Source organism: Culex quinquefasciatus, chromosome 1, assembly GCF_015732765.1.
Source record: "Culex quinquefasciatus strain JHB chromosome 1, VPISU_Cqui_1.0_pri_paternal, whole genome shotgun sequence".
In the NCBI taxonomy this organism is placed as follows: Eukaryota; Metazoa; Arthropoda; class Insecta; order Diptera; family Culicidae; genus Culex; species Culex quinquefasciatus.
The window spans coordinates 112,220,964-112,241,237 of NC_051861.1; the positions used below are offsets into that span (position 1 = coordinate 112,220,964).

Below are 20,274 nucleotides of genomic sequence, written 5' to 3' on the forward strand. Positions count from 1 at the left end.
TTTTTAGCACGAGAATAATGAAACAATTGGCTTTAACTTTTCAAGCAATACTGTGTCTCTCGAAAAGTCAATGACGTGGCACGGTTTGATATGGTCAAGACAAAATGGCAGTAAACAAAGCAAATTGTTCATTCGACGAATCTCCTTACGGCGAAAAATTTCAGTTCCCAAGTTATGAAAACGCACAATGTATCGAATCCTTCAAATTTGCCGTTTAATTTGATCAAACTGATTGGTACATTAACCGAAAAATAAAAGCCGGTTTTTTTTTTACACTTAGAATGATGTACTTTATTTCACCTTTTTTTTGTGGTTTAGTTACATAATGCTACACTCTAACTTGCGTGGAAATATATAAATATATGCATAGTAGTATGTCTGTATCTGTGTGTGTGTATGTGTTTGGTATGACTAGATTTCATAATCCACGTGATGCCACAATAGTTGTCTTCTTAAGGAGTAGTTTAAGATTACATGAAAACCAGTTCAAACTCTGTGCTCTTTTCTCTGTCTCATAAGAGTTAGGCGCTTTCTTTTCTTTTTCTTCTTTTACGATCAGAATCCAGTCTTCTAAGAATATTGATGACAGTGCTAAAATCGAGTTAAGTTTTAGGTCATGCTTCTTTTTTTTGTTGGTGTATAATCTCATAACTACATTCAGTTTTTTTTTCTAATAGGTTTTTTTTCTTTCTATTTTTCTGTACTTTTTAGAAGATAGTTTGATAGCTAGAGGAGATGCTCTCTCAGTGTGTGTGAGTGTTCTATTTTGTTTCAGTATTTGCAAAGGTACAATCAATGTCTGCTGGTTGACTTCTATTTTCGGTGCAAAACACATATTGCAGTAGCGGTTTGCTGAATGATTTCACTAAAACTAGTTCTTCTTCGTCCTTGCACAGTACATTTAAGTTTTTTCTTTAAATTTAAACATTTCACTTTTAAAGTTTTCCATGAAAACCGTAATCACGAGCCACTCTTCGATTTTTTTTTTCAATCCAACCTCTTCCAATAAGAGAATTTTAGAACGCCTTCTTGGCCGGCTCCGGGAAGGCTTCCCGCGCCGGCATGAAGCTCAGCATCATGATGTGGCGGGCGTACGCTTTGGTGTTACGGAACAGCGTGTCCGTTCCGTGGACTCGGTCGAGGACGCCCAGCACGCCGAAGCACTGGTTGAATCTGGAAGGGGGAGATATTGAGCGAGTAAAAATGACCAAGCGTCTCCACAGAATTCATTTTGCGTGCAATTATTTCATGGAGATGCAAATTTAATCAGAAATTTCTGAAATTGTAATGAATTTCTTCCGAAAATGAATGAAATGAATTTCTTCCGTACTCAAAAGAAATAAAAACAACAACAAAAATCCAACCTTAATATCACAGCTCATAAATGGAAAACAAAAAAAATACTTTTCATTATTGCATGAGTCTGTACTTGTGCGTCGTTTTACAGCGATAGAGATAACGGTGCAGACAGTAGGCGGGTTTGCCATACAACAAAAAAGTAGGCGGGAAGACAATTTCACTCTAATTAGTGATGGCGGCGGAGTCATCACGGATTGAAGCGCGATAATGGCGGCCGGAATGAATGGCAGCACAGTGAGCCAACATTGTGGAAATAGTTGGTCAAATTAAAATGAATATACTGAACATGACTTTTACTCCAAGTTTTAAAACATGGATATAGCGTACGTATTTCTTGCAATCTTCAATTTTTTATCCAAAATCAAAATTATTATCTCGACAGTTTTCCAGAACACTTTTTAAATTCATCAAATTCTGTAAAATTTATACACTCTTAAATAAAAATATATTTATAATCGAAGAGTTTGAAATTTAATAAAATCCAGTTTTTGTAATAAAATTTTTACATAACTTTGTTCATGTGTTCCCTATGCCAAAAGCCAAGATATTGGTGTCTTGGGCAAAGTTTAAAAAAATCACGATTTTTATCACTAAAAGTTGAATTTTCATTTCTAAAACCATTTACCTAACATATTTTTGATAAACGATTTCAAGTGATTTTTTTTTTGAAAAAATTGTTTTTTTTTGCAATCTAGAAATTCTTTTTTAACAGAAAAGAGCATAAATTTCACAAACGTTTAATTTTTTAACAATGAAAATCGAAATAATAAGGCGGCCCAGTGAAGAAAATATAATTTAGTTTCAAAATGTCCAACTCCAATGATGAAGCTCGAGTTGTCACAGTCCCTGCGAAATATGTTGGCTGACATGTCGGGCGGTCAAAAAATCCAGCTAAAAGTCGCCTGACAAAAAAATGGTAGAAAGAGATAGCAGATCTGATGCAAACAAATCCGCAGCTGCCATGTAATCATACTTTGAATGTGTTGATAAATTTCAGACTAGAAAGCCTTATAGTTTTGAAAATATCTAGAGTTATTTTTCAAAAGTTCCTATTAACAAAATTTTCAATTTTTGCTTTTTGGGTGTTTTTAGAATCAAAGAATCAAGTCAGGGGTATTCAAAAACACCCAAAAAGCAAAAAAATAAAATTTGGTTCATAGGACCTTTTCAAAAAAAAACTCCAGATATCTTCTTTCATAACGAATTTCCAAATAACAAAAAAATGGTCGAACTGTCACTTCAAAATCAGACAAAAATGAGCAAAGGCAAATTAAAATGCCAATTTGAATGTGAATCCAAAATATTTTTTTGAAATTTTGTTTCAGAATATTTTAGATATTTTTTCTCCAGAAAGAAGGACAATGCAAAATTAATTTCGAGTTTGAATTTTTGAAGGATGGGTTTCTTTCATAAAGCATTAAAAAAACGAAAAATGACAAAATATCCGGAAATTATAGCCTAAAAGTGACTACTCCAAAACGGTGCACTTTATCAAAAAATCGGTGAAGTACTTTTCGGTTGCAAATTTGATATAGCCTTTGAACATTTTTTTTAATTGATTTGACCACATTTTCGATATTTAAAAAATATTTCTTTGAAATCAGAAGTTGCTCCATTAAGCACTAAAACTAAATCTACAACTTTGCCGAAGACACAAAATCGATGGAGACTTGCATGGAAACACTAATGATGCAAAACCACTGAAATAAAATTTTCGAATTCCCGATATTTCCAGAACCTCAAATAATAGGCATTTCTTACCCAAATAACAATAAAAGTAGAAAAAAAAGTTAATATCAACCATCGATCAAATATTTTCAATAAATAAAAAAAAATCGAGCTATTGACAATTTCAGAAAAAAAAACTTCAAAAATGGAAACACCATTATATTTTATTCAGAGAGAAAACTTGAACAATCAGCCTATAATCAATATTTAAAACATAAAGTTTTTGTACCTCGGTTTTAACTGGAAAATCAAACAGAAAGAAATGCAAAAAGTAAATAACTTTATAATTTAAATTGTTATCTAAAAACGCTTAAAACATGATTGCAGTTAGATAATATTATTTTAAAAATTGAAATATCTAGGAATTCGGGTGAGTTGTTTTTATTGCTCAGTATTTTTATTTTTTCAAAAAATCAATTTAATAGAAGTTTATAAAACTTTAAAACATTTTTAAAACAACCTGAATAGAAATATCATAAATTTATTTTGTCTGTTTAACAATGTAAATATTTTCTTCAAAGATAAAAAAAACGTTCCATATTTTTCATAAAAATCAAAAAATGTATGGATTCATTTGAAAGTTAAGTAGTTAATCCATTTACATAAAAAACATCAACAGGATTCCTCAGGGCTATAAGAATTTGTAATGTCTAAAATAGTCCATTAATTCTAAAATGTATAAAAATCAAGATTTCAATAGTAGAAGGATCATCCAAATATTGAATTAGGTTCATCTTGAGAACCTAAGTTCATCTTGAGAACCTAGCTGAGTGCAATTGTTTTGAAAATTATACAAAATTAAAAAATCAAAATTTATCTAGATTAAAAATATTTTTATACAGGTGTGCTTGAAATACCATGCTTTCAAAAACATTTTGACAAAATATCACAAATTCCCAACTATTTCCCGATTTTTTGAAAACGATTTTTGGACGAATTCCCGACTTTTTCCAACTTTCCCGATTTGCCGACATAAATGACTTTCGATTCTTTTAACAACGGACAAAAAATCATTCAAATCAGAAAATACAAAAAGAAATCGATTTGCAAAAAGATAGACATGTGCTCTCTAACATTAAGAACATTAAGATAACCTTGTTTTACCAGAAAAAAAAAAACAAATACAAATAAATGTCACAAACAATAACAAGCCATCAATGAAGGGGATAGAAATTTCAAAAAAGCCAATTAAATAACTTCAAAACATGTTTTGCAAGTTTTAAAAAAATGTTATTTCAAATGCAAATTATTCCTTAGGTTAAGGAAATTTGATTTTTTTGCCTTCCTCACTGAGGTAAGGCTATAATCCTGCTCTAAAAATGAACTTTGTATAAAAACTAACTTAATCCACCTATGTGGTTGGAGCCTTCCTCACTTATTACCAACAATGGCTGATTTGATGGAATTGTACAAAAATGTAATCTATTTTTTAGATCCGGAATAAAAAGTACATAAATATCACTTAAGTGACCATATCTCGAGACAGGGTTGCCAGATCATCAATCTTTTGAACTCGTTGGAAAGGTTTTTTGATAACCTAACCAACGATGGATTGGATAGTGGATCCGGACATAGTTTACATACATTAAAGTGAGATCCGGCATCCAAAAAGTATATCAATATCACTTAAGTGGGCATATCTCGAGACAGGGTTGCCAGATCATCAATGTTTTGGACTCGTTGGAAAGGTCTTTCGATAACCTAACCAGTGATGGGTCGGATGATGGATCCGGACATAGTTTACATACATTTAAGTGAGATCCAATTTCAAAAAAGTACATAATTGTCACTTAAGTGACCATATCTCGAGACAGGGTTGCCAGATCATCAATCTTTTGAACTCGTTGGAAAGGTTTTTTGATAACCTAACCAACGATGGATTGGATAGTGGATCCGGACATAGTTTACATACATTAAAGTGAGATCCGGCATCCAAAAAGTACATCAATATCACTTAAGTGGGCATATCTCGAGACAGGGTTGCCAGATCTTCAATGTTTTGGACTCGTTGGAAAGGTCTTTTGATAATCTAATCAACGATGGGTCGGATGATGGACCCGGACTTAGTTTACATACATTTAAGTGAGATCCGGCTTCCAAAAAGTACATCAATATCACTTAAGTGGCCATATCTCAAGACAGGGTTGCCAGATCTTCAATATTTTATGCTCGTTGGAAAGGTCTTTTGATAACCTAACCAACGATGGGTCGGATGATGAACCCGGACATAGTTTACATACATTTAAGTGAGATCCGGATATATGTGAAAACACATTTTTATACATAACTTTTGAACTACTTATCGAAACTTCAATCTGTATAAAACTCGATCTATGGGACCGTAAACCAAGTCGAATGCAACAGGTTCGGGTCAAATCGGTTCAGCCAGTGCCGAGAAACATGAGCTAGTTTGTTGGTCACATACATACATACACACACATACACACACATACACACACACATACACACACACACATACACACACACATACACACACACATACACACATACATTTGTTCAGTTTTCGATTCTGAGTCGATATGTATACATGAAGGTGGGTCTACGACGTTTTTATACAAAGTTCATTTTTAGAGCAGGATTATAGCCTTACCTCAGTGAGGAAGGCAAAACGTCGTAGACCCACCTTCATGTATACATATCGACTCAGAATCGAAAACTGAACAAATGTCTGTGTGTATGTGTGTGTGTATGTGTGTGTGTGTGTGTGTGTGTATGTGTGTGTGTATGTGTGTGTGTATGTATGTATGTGACCAACAAACTAGCTCATGTTTCTCGGCACTGGCTGAACCGATTTGACCCGAACCTGTTGCATTCGACTTGGTTTACGGTCCCATAGATCGAGTTTTATACAGATTGAAGTTTCGATAAGTAGTTCAAAAGTTATGTATAAAAATGTGTTTTCACATATATCCGGATCTCACTTAAATGTATGTAAACTATGTCCGGGTTCATCATCCGACCCATCGTTGGTTAGGTTATCAAAAGACCTTTCCAACGAGCATAAAATATTGAAGATCTGGCAACCCTGTCTTGAGATATGGCCACTTAAGTGATATTGATGTACTTTTTGGAAGCCGGATCTCACTTAAATGTATGTAAACTAAGTCCGGGTCCATCATCCGACCCATCGTTGATTAGATTATCAAAAGACCTTTCCAACGAGTCCAAAACATTGAAGATCTGGCAACCCTGTCTCGAGATATGCCCACTTAAGTGATATTGATGTACTTTTTGGATGCCGGATCTCACTTTAATGTATGTAAACTATGTCCGGATCCACTATCTAATCCATCGTTGGTTAGGTTATCAAAAAACCTTTCCAACGAGTTCAAAAGATTGATGATCTGGCAACCCTGTCTCGAGATATGGTCACTTAAGTGACAATTATGTACTTTTTTGAAATTGGATCTCACTTAAATGTATGTAAACTATGTCCGGATCCATCATCCGACCCATCACTGGTTAGGTTATCGAAAGACCTTTCCAACGAGTCCAAAACATTGATGATGGCAACCCTCTCGAGATATGCCCACTTAAGTGATATTGATATACTTTTTGGATGCCGGATCTCACTTTAATGTATGTAAACTATGTCCGGATCCACTATCCAATCCATCGTTGGTTAGGTTATCAAAAAACCTTTCCAACGAGTTCAAAAGATTGATGATCTGGCAACCCTGTCTCGAGATATGGTCACTTAAGTGATATTTATGTACTTTTTATTCCGGATCTAAAAAATAGATTACATTTTTGTACAATTCCATCAAATCAGCCATTGTTGGTAATAAGTGAGGAAGGCTCCAACCACATAGGTGGATTAAGTTAGTTTTACTTAGGCTATTACAAATTTTATTTCAAGTTTACTGCAATTTTCATTGAAAATCCTTGCTAAATTGATTGAAAATTATTCAGAATAGATTGCATAATGCTTATTTATATATATATTTTTTTAAACGCAAAAAAAAATAAAAAGTATAAAAATTTAAATTACAAGCCATATTTTCCACATTTCAATGAAAAAACTGTTTCAAAATGCATTTTATAACAGTCCAGTTGTTTTGAAATCATAAGTAATCAAAAAATCTACCTAAGTACCGACGATTTTTTTTCAACGGATTTTTTTTTGCAGTATTGTACATTGGAATTTTACAAAAAATAATTGTTTTTATCGAGCCAATTCAATTCAATTAGGTTTTATAGAGCTATCTAAGCCCGATCTCACACACACTAGCTGTTTGCGGAACACCTGCGGCCGACCCCTCGGTGCGCGGCCGGTCTGTCAACGCGAGCGTCGTTGCGTGCTTTTTGCGTTGAAGTGGGTGAAAAACAAACAACAATAAACATCAGTCCGAAGAAGTTTTGAAGAGAGCAAGACGTGTTTCATTTTTCCTCGCGCGCGATCCTTAATCCGCCGGAAAGCCGTCCCTCGCGTGTGGCCACTTTGTTCCGACAAACAAAGTAGGCCAATTGTATACAGTCCGCTAACATTGGTCCTTCGCGGCACGGATATGGATCCAGAGCGGTTGAAGTCCCTCACCAACAAGCGAAGCGTCATCCTCGCGAAGGTGAAGTGGGAGTTGTCCGTCGCGAATGCCATCAAAACCCGCAATCCGTCTCTCGGCGAAGTGGCGGAACGGCGGGACAAGTTGACCGACCTCGCTCGGTGTTTCGAAGACATTCAGACCGAGATCGAGGAGGCCACGCCGAACCTGGAGGAAGTGGTCACGGTGTTCAACCACCGAATCCTGTTCGAGGAGGCGTACTTCCAGATCAAGGACCTTTACACGGAGTACTTGGACCAACATGTGGAAGAGCCAGAAGCCAGATCGGAAAACCAGCAGGACAACGATTTGCGGGACGCCGTCAAGGCGCTCCTGGAATCGCAGCAGCAGATGCTTCTCGCGCAGTGCCAGAAACCAACACCGCAATCGTTGGCGCTAGCGGCGGGGAGCCAGGTATCGAACTCGGTACCCCAAAACGTCGTCAAGCTTCCACAGATCGACATCCCAAAGTTCACCGGGGAGCGCAAACATTGGCGCTCATTCAAGGACCTCTTCGAGTGCACAATCCACAACCGGACCGACCTGCGGGATTCGGTCAAGATGCAGTACTTGTTTTCATACCTGGATGGGGAAGCGAAGGGAAAGGTTGACTCGTTTTCGATTAACGAGGACAACTACCGCGAGGCGTGGGATGCACTCGTGACGTTTTACGACAAAAAGAAATACACGGTGTTTGCCTTCGTCCGGGAGTTCGTTGACCAGCAACAAGTCACGAGCTCGAACGGGTTAAAGAAACTCGTGGCAACATCCGATGATGTCGTTCGCCAGCTGAAGGCGCTGGGAAGGGAGTACGAGTCACGGGACCCGTGGCTCATTCATTTGCTGCTTGAGAAGCTGGACCGAGAGACGCGCTCACTGTGGGCGCAAAGGATCATCAACGTCGAGAACCCAACTTTTGCCGCGTTTTTGGAGTTTTTGCAGCAGCGATGCGATGCTTTGGAGACATGTTTGGCCTTCAGCAAGAAACCGGCCTCCGATTCGACGAAGAAGGGGATGCACGTTTTGCACACAAGCGCTGTTGCGAGCTGTGCGAAGTGCAGCGAGGGTCATCCGACGTACCACTGCGAGCAGTTCAAGGCCATGGACGTGGACGGACGGCGGGAACTAGTTCTTTCTCAAAAGCTGTGCTTCAACTGCCTTAAGCCGTCCCACACAACGAGCAAGTGCCCTTCGAAGTCAACGTGCCACAAACCCGATTGCAATCAACGGCACCACACGATGCTGTGCTATCAGCAGCAGCTTCAAGGATATGAACCGGAAGAATCGGACCACGACTTATGTCCACAACTTCCGGAGGAGACGGAGGAGGTCTGGTCGTTCTCAGCGAACGCAGCCCAAACGAAGGCGAACAAGCACAGCCCGTCGACGGCAGCACTGTTGCCTACGGTGGTCGTGAACCTGCAGGGAAAGGACGGCAAGTTGCACCAGGTGCGATGCCTTGTCGACAGTGGATCACAAGCATCCTTGATCACGGAGGCATGCGTCAAGCGCATTGGATTGAAGCGCACGAAGGTCTCTCTGGAAGTATCTGGAGTAAACGGGGAAATTGTCGGCAACACGGCCGGCGCAGTTACGCTGGTGATGTCTTCGCGTTTCAATGGAGAAGCCAAGCTCACCACGCAAGCCTACGTGTTGGGAAGGCTGACGGCAACCCTGCCGAACCAGCGCTTCAGCGTAGCGGATCTGCCCTTCCTGGAGGGGCTGGAACTAGCGGATCCGGACTTCAACAGTCCGAGCGAGATGGATGTGATCCTCGGAACAGATGTCTTCTTGTCGATCCTGCGAGCAGGACAGGTCCACAATCAACAAGGAATCCCCGTGGCACAGCGTTCTATCTTCGGTTGGATGGTGGCGGGTAAGATCACGAATCCGTGTCGGATAAGTACTCACATCGCAGTTCTCAACGAGAGGACTCCCGCAATCACGACGACACATCACAACCTGGACGGATCAATTACGAAGCGACCGGTGAACAAGAAGAACAAGAAGCGTTCCGGTGCAAACGGTGCAATCGCCACCATGCACCCGTTCCAGCACGGCGACGCAAGCAAGGAGGACATCAAGCCAGGGAGACTGGTCCTGGTCAAGAATAACAGCACACCACCATCAGCCTGGGAACTGGCCCGGGTCGTAGCAGTTCATCCGGATCGAGCAGGGCTGGTTCGGGAAGTGACGCTCCGTCGAGGAATGTTCGAGTACTTGTGCTCGGCACAGAAGATCTGTCCGCTTCCGAATTGAGACGCTGTCTCAAGGCGGGGAGTATGTTTGCGGAACACCTGCGGCCGACCCCTCGGTGCGCGGCCGGTCTGTCAACGCGAGCGTCGTTGCGTGCTTTTTGCGTTGAAGTGGGTGAAAAACAAACAACAATAAACATCAGTCCGAAGAAGTTTTGAAGAGAGCAAGACGTGTTTCATTTTTCCTCGCGCGCGATCCTTAATCCGCCGGAAAGCCGTCCCTCGCGTGTGGCCACTTTGTTCCGACAAACAAAGTAGGCCAATTGTATACAGTCCGCTAACACTAGCACACCATTTGTTTTGCTGGCCGGTACAAAATTTAACCTCACTTTTTTTCGTGTACGTACACGCAATACATGCGCACGTAGATAACTCTATTGGTGAATAATCAAGATACAATAAGTTCTTTTGAGGTACATAACAGAGTTTTGGAGTTCCTTTCAACTATGTGTTAAATCTCAATCCATTTTGGAAAAAATATTGCTTGTAAATAATGGTGTCACCAAGAGTAAGAAAAAATAGAGAAATAGAGAAAGCTTAAAACTAGATCACAGTTTTTTATCCTTTATAGATGTGCTTGATCATCAGCTCCCCAAGGGCCAGGAATCGCTTCGCCTTGTTGCGGCATTTTGATCGAGCCCTGGCATGCTAAATATGATTTTTAATGCAAGAAAATGCAATTCAAAGTGTTTTCAGTTGATTTGACTTCTATTTCCATTAATATTTCGAAGTTTTGAGAAATTTATTTTTTTACACCCTGTTTTGAAGGGTATTCGGAAATAACTAAGAAAAATATTTACAACAGCCTAATTGAAATTTATCGAAAATATATATTGTTTGAGGAAATTTTTTAACCTTTCCAAAACATTTTTTCATGAAAATCGATAAATATATTCTGCAAGTATCAATATTTCAAAAGGGCGTTGCAAAAAGATTTATTTTTCAGCACAAGTCGTACATTTATCTATCGCGGTGTACAAAGTGAAATCAAGTTTTGCAATGAGCTGTGTTTTTTTTTTATTTATCAAATAACTTTTTTTTGCAACTCCGGAAAACATTACTTTCGATAAAAGTGCTAAAAACTTAAACTTTTCAGCTCTCAAATTAGTTCTGAAAAGCGCTTTTCAGTACTTTCATTTTTGGCGATTAAAAATAAGTGTAAGTAAAAGAATGAAAGAAAATGAAAGTAGAACGACAGAAGGTAAAAGTAGTAGTTTTTCGTGTACCAAATTAAATTTGCTTTTTTTAACACGAAAAATCAATAGACATAGCATGTGATAATTGGGCAATATTCGAGCTACTGACTAAGTTACTTAGTGAATCAACAGCATGCAAAACAAAAAAAAAATATTTTAAAAATTACAGGTTATTATGTTACAGACATGACCACTATGACAAAGAACATTGGTTATCAATTCATTTTAGCAAAAACAAAAAAAAACATATTTTGGTCACATCCAACGCAATGTGCGTAACGTCAAGTGAACCTTAAGTTTGGTTACAATACTCACTTCAAATGATGGAAATCGTGCGCCTCCGGGCTCGGGAAAAACGGCAAATGGTACCCCGAGTGGGCGTTCAGCGTAGACAAAATAACCAGCGTGAACCACAACCAAGCCACGGCAACATGACTTCCCAGCATAAAGATCCCCAAAAACGGCGGCACCAGATTGCTAAACACGTGCTCCACCGGATGACAGTAAATGGCCGTGATGGCGATCGGCGCCGTCCACTCGTGGTGCTGCTTGTGGATGTACTTGTAGATGTGCCGGTTGTGGAGCAACCTGTGGGCGTAGTAAAACCCTATTTCCTCGATGAAAATGCAGAACGCCAGCTCGGCCAACACCCAGTGGAAGGTGGGCAGCTCGCGGAGGTCGTTTAAGCCGCGGAACCGCATCGCTTGGTACATAAAGACGGCCATCGGGATGCCGATTACGGTCTGGTTCATCAGGACCTGCGCGATGACCTTGGCGAGTCGGGTCCGGTCGACGGGTTCGTTCGTTCCCGGTTGCATCTTGTAGCGCCGGATGCAGGCCGGCTTGCAGGTCAGGTCGAACACAGTGTAGATTCCGCCGAAGAACCAGTACACGAATATGGTGAAGATGGTGGTGCTGAGGACCCACAGGGTCGCGGGGTCTTCTCCTAAAATGGGGAAATTCATCTTAAGTAGCTTGAAAACGTTAAAAACCCTCGAACTTACCGGTAAAATCGATGAACCTATCCCAGTGGGCCTGCCAAAAGTCGCCGGAAGCGCCCCAGAAGCGTTGCAAGTGCCTGAAAACAAATCCCAATTATTGGAACCCTACAAATGTTTCTAAAGTCACCAACCATGTCAACGTGTTCCGGAAGGCGGCGAATCCGACGAGAAAGATGCTCACGATAACGAGGAAGTTGTACAGCGAGGACAGGAGGCGCGGATTCTGCGGGTCCAGGCCGGGTTCGTTCGGGGTTGGGTTGGCGGGAGGCTTCCCAACGGAGCTTTCCTGTTCCGTTGGCGATGGCTGTTCGCGCTTCGGAGTGGACGAGGTGGAGCCGCACGATGAGGGTGCTGGCGAGGGCGACCCGGAACCGTCCGGATCGTCCAGGATGGCGCCGGTGACCATCATGGTGGCTGTGTGATTTTGGGAATGGGTCAATTTTTGTTTTGTTTGAATGATAATATTCCAATTTAAAAACAAATAAAAAAAAAAACAAACAGAAAAAGATCATCAATCAAATTCAACAGGTGTCAACCCTGGCCGACCCCACCAACAAAGAATTTGGCGAGCAAAACAAAGCAACCCACGATAACGAAACTTGGAGAGCGAGCAGCATTTTTCCTCTCCTCTCCCACTTTAGAGAGAGAGCAGCTCGCCAGCGATGACGTCAACGCCGCCCGCCAGAAAGAGCACAACAACAAAACAGAAAAACCAAAACAGAGAGGAAAATAACAAAGACGGCGGTGGCGGTGGCGACGTCGGCTGACGGCGGGGTCGGGAAAATCGATAGATTGATTTTTCCAGCCGCCTTCTGCGATGCAAGCGATGTTTATTATGATTTGGTTATTTTTTGGGGGTAAAAATCAGCTGATTTTGATGACAAATTTATTTGTTTTTCAAAGATTACGGTATCTGTGATCTCGAATTGACGCTGATTAATTCCTTTTTGAATTAAAAAGTTTATAAGAAGGTTTTCCAACTAAGGCGCAATTAGACAACGTCATCAACACATCTAGCAATTGTTGTCTCAATTATGTAACTATTCCTTTAAACTGATTGAAAATGAGCTATTTTCCTAACAAAACTGCTGAAAACAAATAAAAATATCTAAAATTATAATTGAAACGGTCCAGTTTTGTTTGGTTTCCTTAAAAATATGATGAAAAATAGCAAAAAGCCTACCTTCAGGAGCTAATCAGAACCGCTTCCAAATTTACACCTATTTCACTATTTAAATAAGATTTTTCACCAACTTTTCCACTATTCTTCACCTAATTTTCCTCCACAAAAGCGCCGAAACAAAGAGTCCTACTTTGTAAGTTGAAAATAATAGGCAAAAACTACGTAGTACAAAAATTTCACTGGTGAGAGTGTGGTGCTGTCCCGACCACCGACAAAGTGATACTGCGAGGAACGAAGCAGAAAAACAGTCAATTTCGGGTGGGGGGTTTGGTGAAAACTGCAGAGCTAAAACTGTGACGATAAATAGATAACAAAAAGCCCAGGGCAATGTTATGGATGGGACAAGGTGAGGGATATCAGGTGTGAATAATATCGAACTTGGTGGTAAAGTATTTAAAAATAAGTTTGAAATCAAAAAATTAATCTTAAAGAAATACAGTCCAGACTCGATTATCCAAAGGACTCGGAAAAAATCACTTCGGATAATCGAATCACGAAAAAAAATAGTGTTGTGGTCTTGCTTTTAAGTAATTTAGAATTTTATTTTCTAGATGGCAGCCAAAATGGCGGAGTTGAAATACCGAGAAAATGTATTTGGTAAGCTAAAAGACAATCAACAATAATTCAAATTTAACTAAAATTAAGTCGCAGAACTTGAATTTAATTTTAAAAGCAAGAAACTAAAAAAAATGTTCATGATTCGATTATCCAAAGTCCCATATAAAAAGATTCGGATAACCGAGACTTTGGGTAATCGAGTCTGGACTGTATTACAATTTTATAGGGCGTCCAAATTTCTCGGGTTTTGAATTTACCGGGAAACGAGAAAAATATTTTTGGAATCCCGGGATCCCGGGAATTATTTTAACCCTTTCAGGCCTGATGGGTCATATATGACCCAAAAATGATTTTTTTTTTAAACTAGCCTATAATTTTCGTATGGTCGTAAGAATCAACCCAAGTAACCACAAGCACTAAATTGAAGTATTTATTCAGTACTAAATCAGCACTCGAATGCTTTGAAGTAGTAAATAAGCTTTGCGAATGCCTCAAAGTACCAAAACTTTGCAGCATTACAACTGGCATTAAATCACCATTTACGACCTTGAAAATGTGCTTCAAAGCAAGTAACCCATCCATACGGGAAACATTTCAGCCAGTCACGCTCTTATTGACTTTTATCCTTCTCCCGTTATACTGTTCCAAAAAGCGTGCGGGCTAAGGCGCATTCCCCCCAGTGTGCAACAGTTTTATTTTTGCGTGAACTGGGTTCAATTCCCGCTGACTGAAGTGTTTTTTTTCGTTTATTTTTTTTTTTGTGGAAAACTGCAGCCTGTAATTAAGCCAAATTTTTCAAAACATATGCCCATAGCACAAAGGACATTATCAAAAGTTCTCTGGTAAATTGAATGACTTTTCTCGCAAACAAAAAGCTGCTTTCCGGAAGTCTGATACACTTTGTGAAATTTTGCCAACCGTGGACCAAGCACTCTTCGGAAAAACAGTTTAGGTTAGCCGTTAGCCATTACTTGTCCCTATTAACCCCAAGCCTTCCGTAATTGATTGTAAAGTACTTGACTGGATGGCCGCAATTTGCTGAGAGACTCGTCAATAATTTTCGTCCAACAAAATAGGGGGATGGCGTCGCTATTTTTAGACCACGAATAACATCAAAGTGTCACACTCACACATGAAACGCAACAGGAGAAAAAAAACAAAGGAGGCCCACCACCAAGTGTGTGGAGCAGCTAGCTGTCCTTTTTTTCCCCCAGCCTTGACGTCGATAAAGCAGTTTTTTTGTTCGAGCTTTCGGCGAGGCATTAAATCGGCATCACTGTGCGCCACTTGAAATATTTCTCAAGGGAAAAGTGCTGATTTAATGTTTTGAAGCATTATTTGCTGGTATTAAATGCCAATATAATGCTGATTTAATGCCGCTATTTAGAGCCTCGCGGTTACTTGGGAATTTCCCGTCATCAACCAAAAAAAATTTTTTTTGAAAATTCAGGCTTGAAAGGGTAAAACAGTAAGGCGTCATCCATAAAGTATGTCACGCTCTAGGGGGGGAGAGGGGGTCTGGGCAAGTGTGACATTGCGTGTTATAAGTATAGGAAAAGCGTGACAAAGGGGGGGAGGGGGGGTAAATTTTGACTGATTTTAGCGTGACGTACTTTATGGATGAAGCCTAATAAAATCTAAGTTTTTTTTTTTTTTTGTTACGTTTTCAAGCATAAAATCATAGAATTAGCTCAATCATATAAATTGCTGATAATCTACACTTCAATCTATGCAAGGACGACAGTTTTTAAAAATCCTATATAAAATTAAAATAAGTTTTTTTTTTGTTCTTTGTTGTGCTTTGGATTTTAAATGAACTACAATGAGATTCAAATTAAATAAACTTATACAAATATATTTCTTTTTTATTTGACATGATCAGAAAAGCTTGAAAAATTTCTTATATCTTTAAGAAATTGACACCAACCAATGTAAAATGTAAGAAAAGTTTTGAATTTCATGTTTTACATAAAAAAATGTATGCAACAAGTGGCAAAAAGAAGATTTTTTCAGCACGAGTCGTACATTTATCGGATAAATCTCGATTACTTTTTCAAAAGGTCCTATGTACATAGGAAACTCTTGGCGCATTTGTTGTTTTGAAAAAGTTATCTATAAATACGACAAGTGCTGGAAATATCAAGTTTTACAACAAGTTGCTTACAACATCTTTTGCAATCCCGAATAAACCCCTTTCGAATGAAATTTTTGCAAACATCCATGTGTTAAATAAATTCACCGTTGAAATTTAAAAAATAATTTGAAAATTTTACTTATTGATACAAGTGCTAAAATGTTTAACTTTCACAAAAAAACATTTGCAAAAAACACATTTTACAAATTATTTTTAAGTTACTACCGCCAACTAGCCACATACCAGTGCTTGATGAAACATAATTTGATTTGATTTTTTTTCAACTTTCAAATCTTAAATATAAGTAGATATATCAATCTTTTAAAAATATATAAAATCAAATATAAAAATATTTAAAGCGCTAGGCATGTTGCAGATCGGTAAACTAAAATTTAAACAGTTTGTCCTAATAAACTAAATTAATGCTGATATATGCCGAATACAAATTATAATGTTATAAAATTATTATCGATTCTGAGGCATTCAACTGTTCATATATTTCCACAACCAAATCAGAATTTCCAGACCAAAATTTGTTTTTTTTTTCGGGAATTCCCGGGAAAAATTATAAAAAATCCCGGGATTCGGGAATTCCCGGTTCTGGAAAAATCCCGGGATTTTTGTCCCGGGAATTCCCGGGATGGACGCACTACAATTTTATTAAGAGATTGTTACAGTTGTTGTTCCATACCTGGATATCCCTAAATAGTAACTACTTGATTTTTTTTTCAAGTTCACGATAACCCAAGTTTCGGTGAGTAAAAACGATTCTAAATTTTGCATGTTTTCTAGATTTTTTTTAGACATTTTCGATGAGGTCCCATAGACAAATGTAAACATGGAGTGTATCATCCTCACATTTTATGTCAATGCCCACCAGAGAAAGCGAAATGCACTCAATGTTTACTTTTGTTTATAGGACCTAATAAAAACAAGACCAGATTTTTTTCCCTAACTCAATGGTCCGTTAGATATTGGCTTAACATTTTTATTTGGCAATATATGAAAAAATGAATTTTGCGTGCTTTTTTCTATTATATAACTAAAAGTTTGGGTTCTAAAATTCAGTTAAAATTGCTGATATTATTTCTTTAAAGGCTCGTACACAGAGGACCATAGTTGTTCTATCGGAAAATGTCAACTTGACGATTGTTAAATAATTTTCAAGATGAAAAACAAACTTGCAATCTAAAATGGCTGTTTTTAGTAAGCGTAATAATGATATTCAAGAAGGCATAACATAACAAAATATTAAAATTGATAAGGGTTTAAATAACCACTGCTAAAAAAAATGCTTTTATTTTTTTTAAATATTTCTATTGAAAAAATCACAAAAGTTCACATGTCAGTAGTTTTCTTCGTTTTTGCAAATCTACTTTTCTTAGTATTTTTTTATTGGGATGAAACTTCGTCCTAGTATTTTTTCTTATATCAAACAACTATTTTTTCCAAACAAGTCTCCATAAAATTTAGGGGCTGGTCGTACAAAATGGGTTCAAAAGTTATAGGTTATGATTGGGACCTTTCAGAAAAAAAGATGCACGGAAACAATCCGATTTTTTTATTTAACTATGTATTAGAGTAATTCTCTGCGTTTTCGGTCATTCGATTTTTTTGTAGTTTTAACCCGGCTGAAAGTTTTTTGGTGCCTGCGATATACCCAAAGAAGCCATTTTGCATCATTAGTTTGTCCATATAATTTTCCATACAAATTTGGCTGCTGTCAATACAAAAATTATATATAAAAATTCAAAAAATATGTATCTTTTGAAAGAATTTTTTGATCGATTTGGTGTTTTTGGCAAAGTTGTAGGTATGGATAACATCTACACTGAAAAAAATGATACACGGTAAAAACAATTTTGGTGATTTTCAATGTCACTTTTTGTCACTAAAACTTTATGTGCTAAAAAAACTATTTAATTTATTTTTTTTATTTTAAATATCGGTCGTAAAAAAAATTCAACTTAATTTTTCGATGTAAAATCGAATTTGCAATAAAAAAATACTTTAGTAAAATTGTGTCCCCTAAAACATCTCAGTGTAGTTGTAGTGTTTTTTTGCAAATCAAGTTTTGTGACAAAAAGTGAAATTAAAAATCCCGAAAAAAATTTTACCGTTTATATTTTTTTTCAGTGTATTCCTTATTCATATCCATGTCCATTGCCAAAGACACCAAATCGATCAAAAAAAATACATTCAGATTTTTTTAATTTTTGTATATCATTTTTGTATGCAGCTGCCAAATTTGTATGGAAAATTATATGGACAATAGGGTGACAATAAAAAAACGATATCAGGGATATACTCCTTGATTCGATTACTTAGGCAAAAATAAGTAACTGTGAAAATGTTGAGCTAAATCTGTTAACGGTTAAGGCTCGCTCTTTATCGCTGAAAGTTGGTGAAAAAAATTCTTTTCATACAAAAACATCTTTTTCAAATCGTTAATAACTCGTCAGAGTTAACTCGGATCGTTTTGCGGTCTTCGACAAAGTTTTTTTTTCATGAAATTTTACATAAAAATCTCAAACTTGACAATGACCCGACACATTTAAAGCCACCTATTGCGGAATTTTGAAAATTTTGAAATTTTTGCTTTTCCCCATACATTTTTTCGATTTGTTCCGTACAAACTTCAACGATAAAAGCGACCCTTAACCGTTTGGCTCAAAATTGACACAGTTAATATTTTTACCTAAAAAATCGAGCCAGGGGGTATCTCTTACGATTTTCATAAATGTTATTTTTTTCTTGTCACCCTAATGGATAAACTAACAATGCCAAAAAAGTTTGAGCCATGTTTGAAAAATACAAAAATTAAAATTCAAGAAAATAGACCGATATCGTAGAGAATTGCTCATCACTAAAAGTTGGATTACCAACATACGTAGTTTTTAATTTAAGATTTTTTAAATATCTTTCTGGGGACTAAAAGACATCTTCTGAGCGGTAGTGCATGATGGTGCGAGATTTTGTTCTGAAGATATGATTTTTTGAAAAATATTTTTTTTTTAATGTTGAAATCCGAATCGCATTTGCAATTCAAAAGTACTTTACAATTATTATTTTTGATGAAATGGACCGTTTTCAATTTAAAACCACTTTTGGGTATATATTTTAATTTTTTTTAATGCGTTTTGAAAATACTTGTTCAAAGAAAAGCACCTCTGAAAACAATGTTTTTGTGCTGACGATATCTCAGAAACTATTAGTTCAAATTTTAATGTTAAAAATTAAACTTTTGTGATTTTTTTTAATCTTTTCAATATAAATAATTTTAATATATTAAAATCAAGCATAACTTTTTAAAGGGGCTAAAAAAGATAATTTTCTTCATATCATATTTTTTTAACATTGAAAATCGAATCAATAGTTTTCGAGAAATCGTGATTTGAAAATAACAGGTAACATTAAGAAAAACTCATTTTCATCGATTCGTATTCTTGATGATGTGGCTGCATCTAGGAAACTAACTGTCCAATTTTCAATGTCTCAGAGAAAAAATAACAGGACATTTTTTCACCTTTATAAATATTATCTTCAAGGGTGGAAAAATTCTTCATAAAGTTGAAAAACAAGAATTGTTAAAATTTCCGAAAATTATTACCGCAATTGACCACATTTTCGATATTTCACAAAAAAACGAAAGTTCTAATTTCTTGAACCAAATTTTGCACCATCATGCACTATGGCTCAAAAGATGTATTTTTTGTTCCAAAATATTGAAAATTACAAATTACACTTTTTTAGATTCCAACTTTTAGTGCAAAAAAAATGAGTATTTTTAAGAGTTTTCAATTTCTCTGAATAGTCCTAATCATAATCTACAACTTTGCCAAAGACACCAAATCGATCGGAAAATTCCATCTCAAAATAACAAAATTGGGGGATATTCACTTTGTTCATTTTAAATGATCAGCCCGCAAAATTGTATCGAGACTTGCATGGAAAAACGAATGATGCAAAGTTGCTTCTTTTGACAATAAGATATTTTTCAACCAAATAAAAAAAATACATACAGGGGAAATTCTCGTATGTTTGGCATGTTAAGCACTCGCTCCTAACTCCATCCAATTTGCTGAATTTCACTATTTAAACAAAAAATTTTGCAAAACCTTTAATAGAATCTTGCTTGCTCACTTCTTATTGAACTATTTATCACTCGATTACAGTTTTCAATGAGCTGTAATTGAATGTCAAAGTGCTGATATGGCAACATTAGAGGCACGCTGGAATTAGATGCTGTTGCCCTATTTATCAATCGCAAAAAAATCTAGCGACCTTCTCAGTAAATT

General features: G+C 37.2%; 1 protein-coding gene across 1 annotated transcript; it reads right to left on the reverse strand.

Annotated features, from left to right (window-relative positions):
* Positions 1-301: 301 nt before the first annotated feature.
* LOC6051382 (fatty acid hydroxylase domain-containing protein 2) lies at positions 302-13,547 on the reverse strand. Its single transcript, XM_038248216.1, has 5 exons — positions 13,285-13,547; positions 12,233-12,515; positions 12,105-12,178; positions 11,416-12,046; positions 302-1,173 (listed from the first exon to the last, which is right to left on the reverse strand). The coding sequence occupies exons 2-5, from the start codon at positions 12,508-12,510 to the stop codon at positions 1,017-1,019; spliced, it is 1,140 nt and encodes a 379-aa protein (XP_038104144.1). The 5' UTR covers positions 12,511-12,515; positions 13,285-13,547; the 3' UTR covers positions 302-1,016.
* Positions 13,548-20,274: the final 6,727 nt, after the last annotated feature.

Excerpts from the sequence above, each read along its gene's own strand:
- LOC6051382 (XM_038248216.1), bottom strand. The coding sequence starts at position 12,510 with ATGATGGTCACCGGCGCCATCCTGGACGATCCGGACGGTTCCGGGTCG. Across the intron at positions 12,047-12,104 it reads TAGGTTCATCGATTTTACCG|GAGAAGACCCCGCGACCCTG; the intron begins GTAAGTTCGAGG and ends TCCCCATTTTAG. Across the intron at positions 1,174-11,415 it reads CACGATTTCCATCATTTGAA|ATTCAACCAGTGCTTCGGCG; the intron begins GTGAGTATTGTA and ends TCCCCCTTCCAG.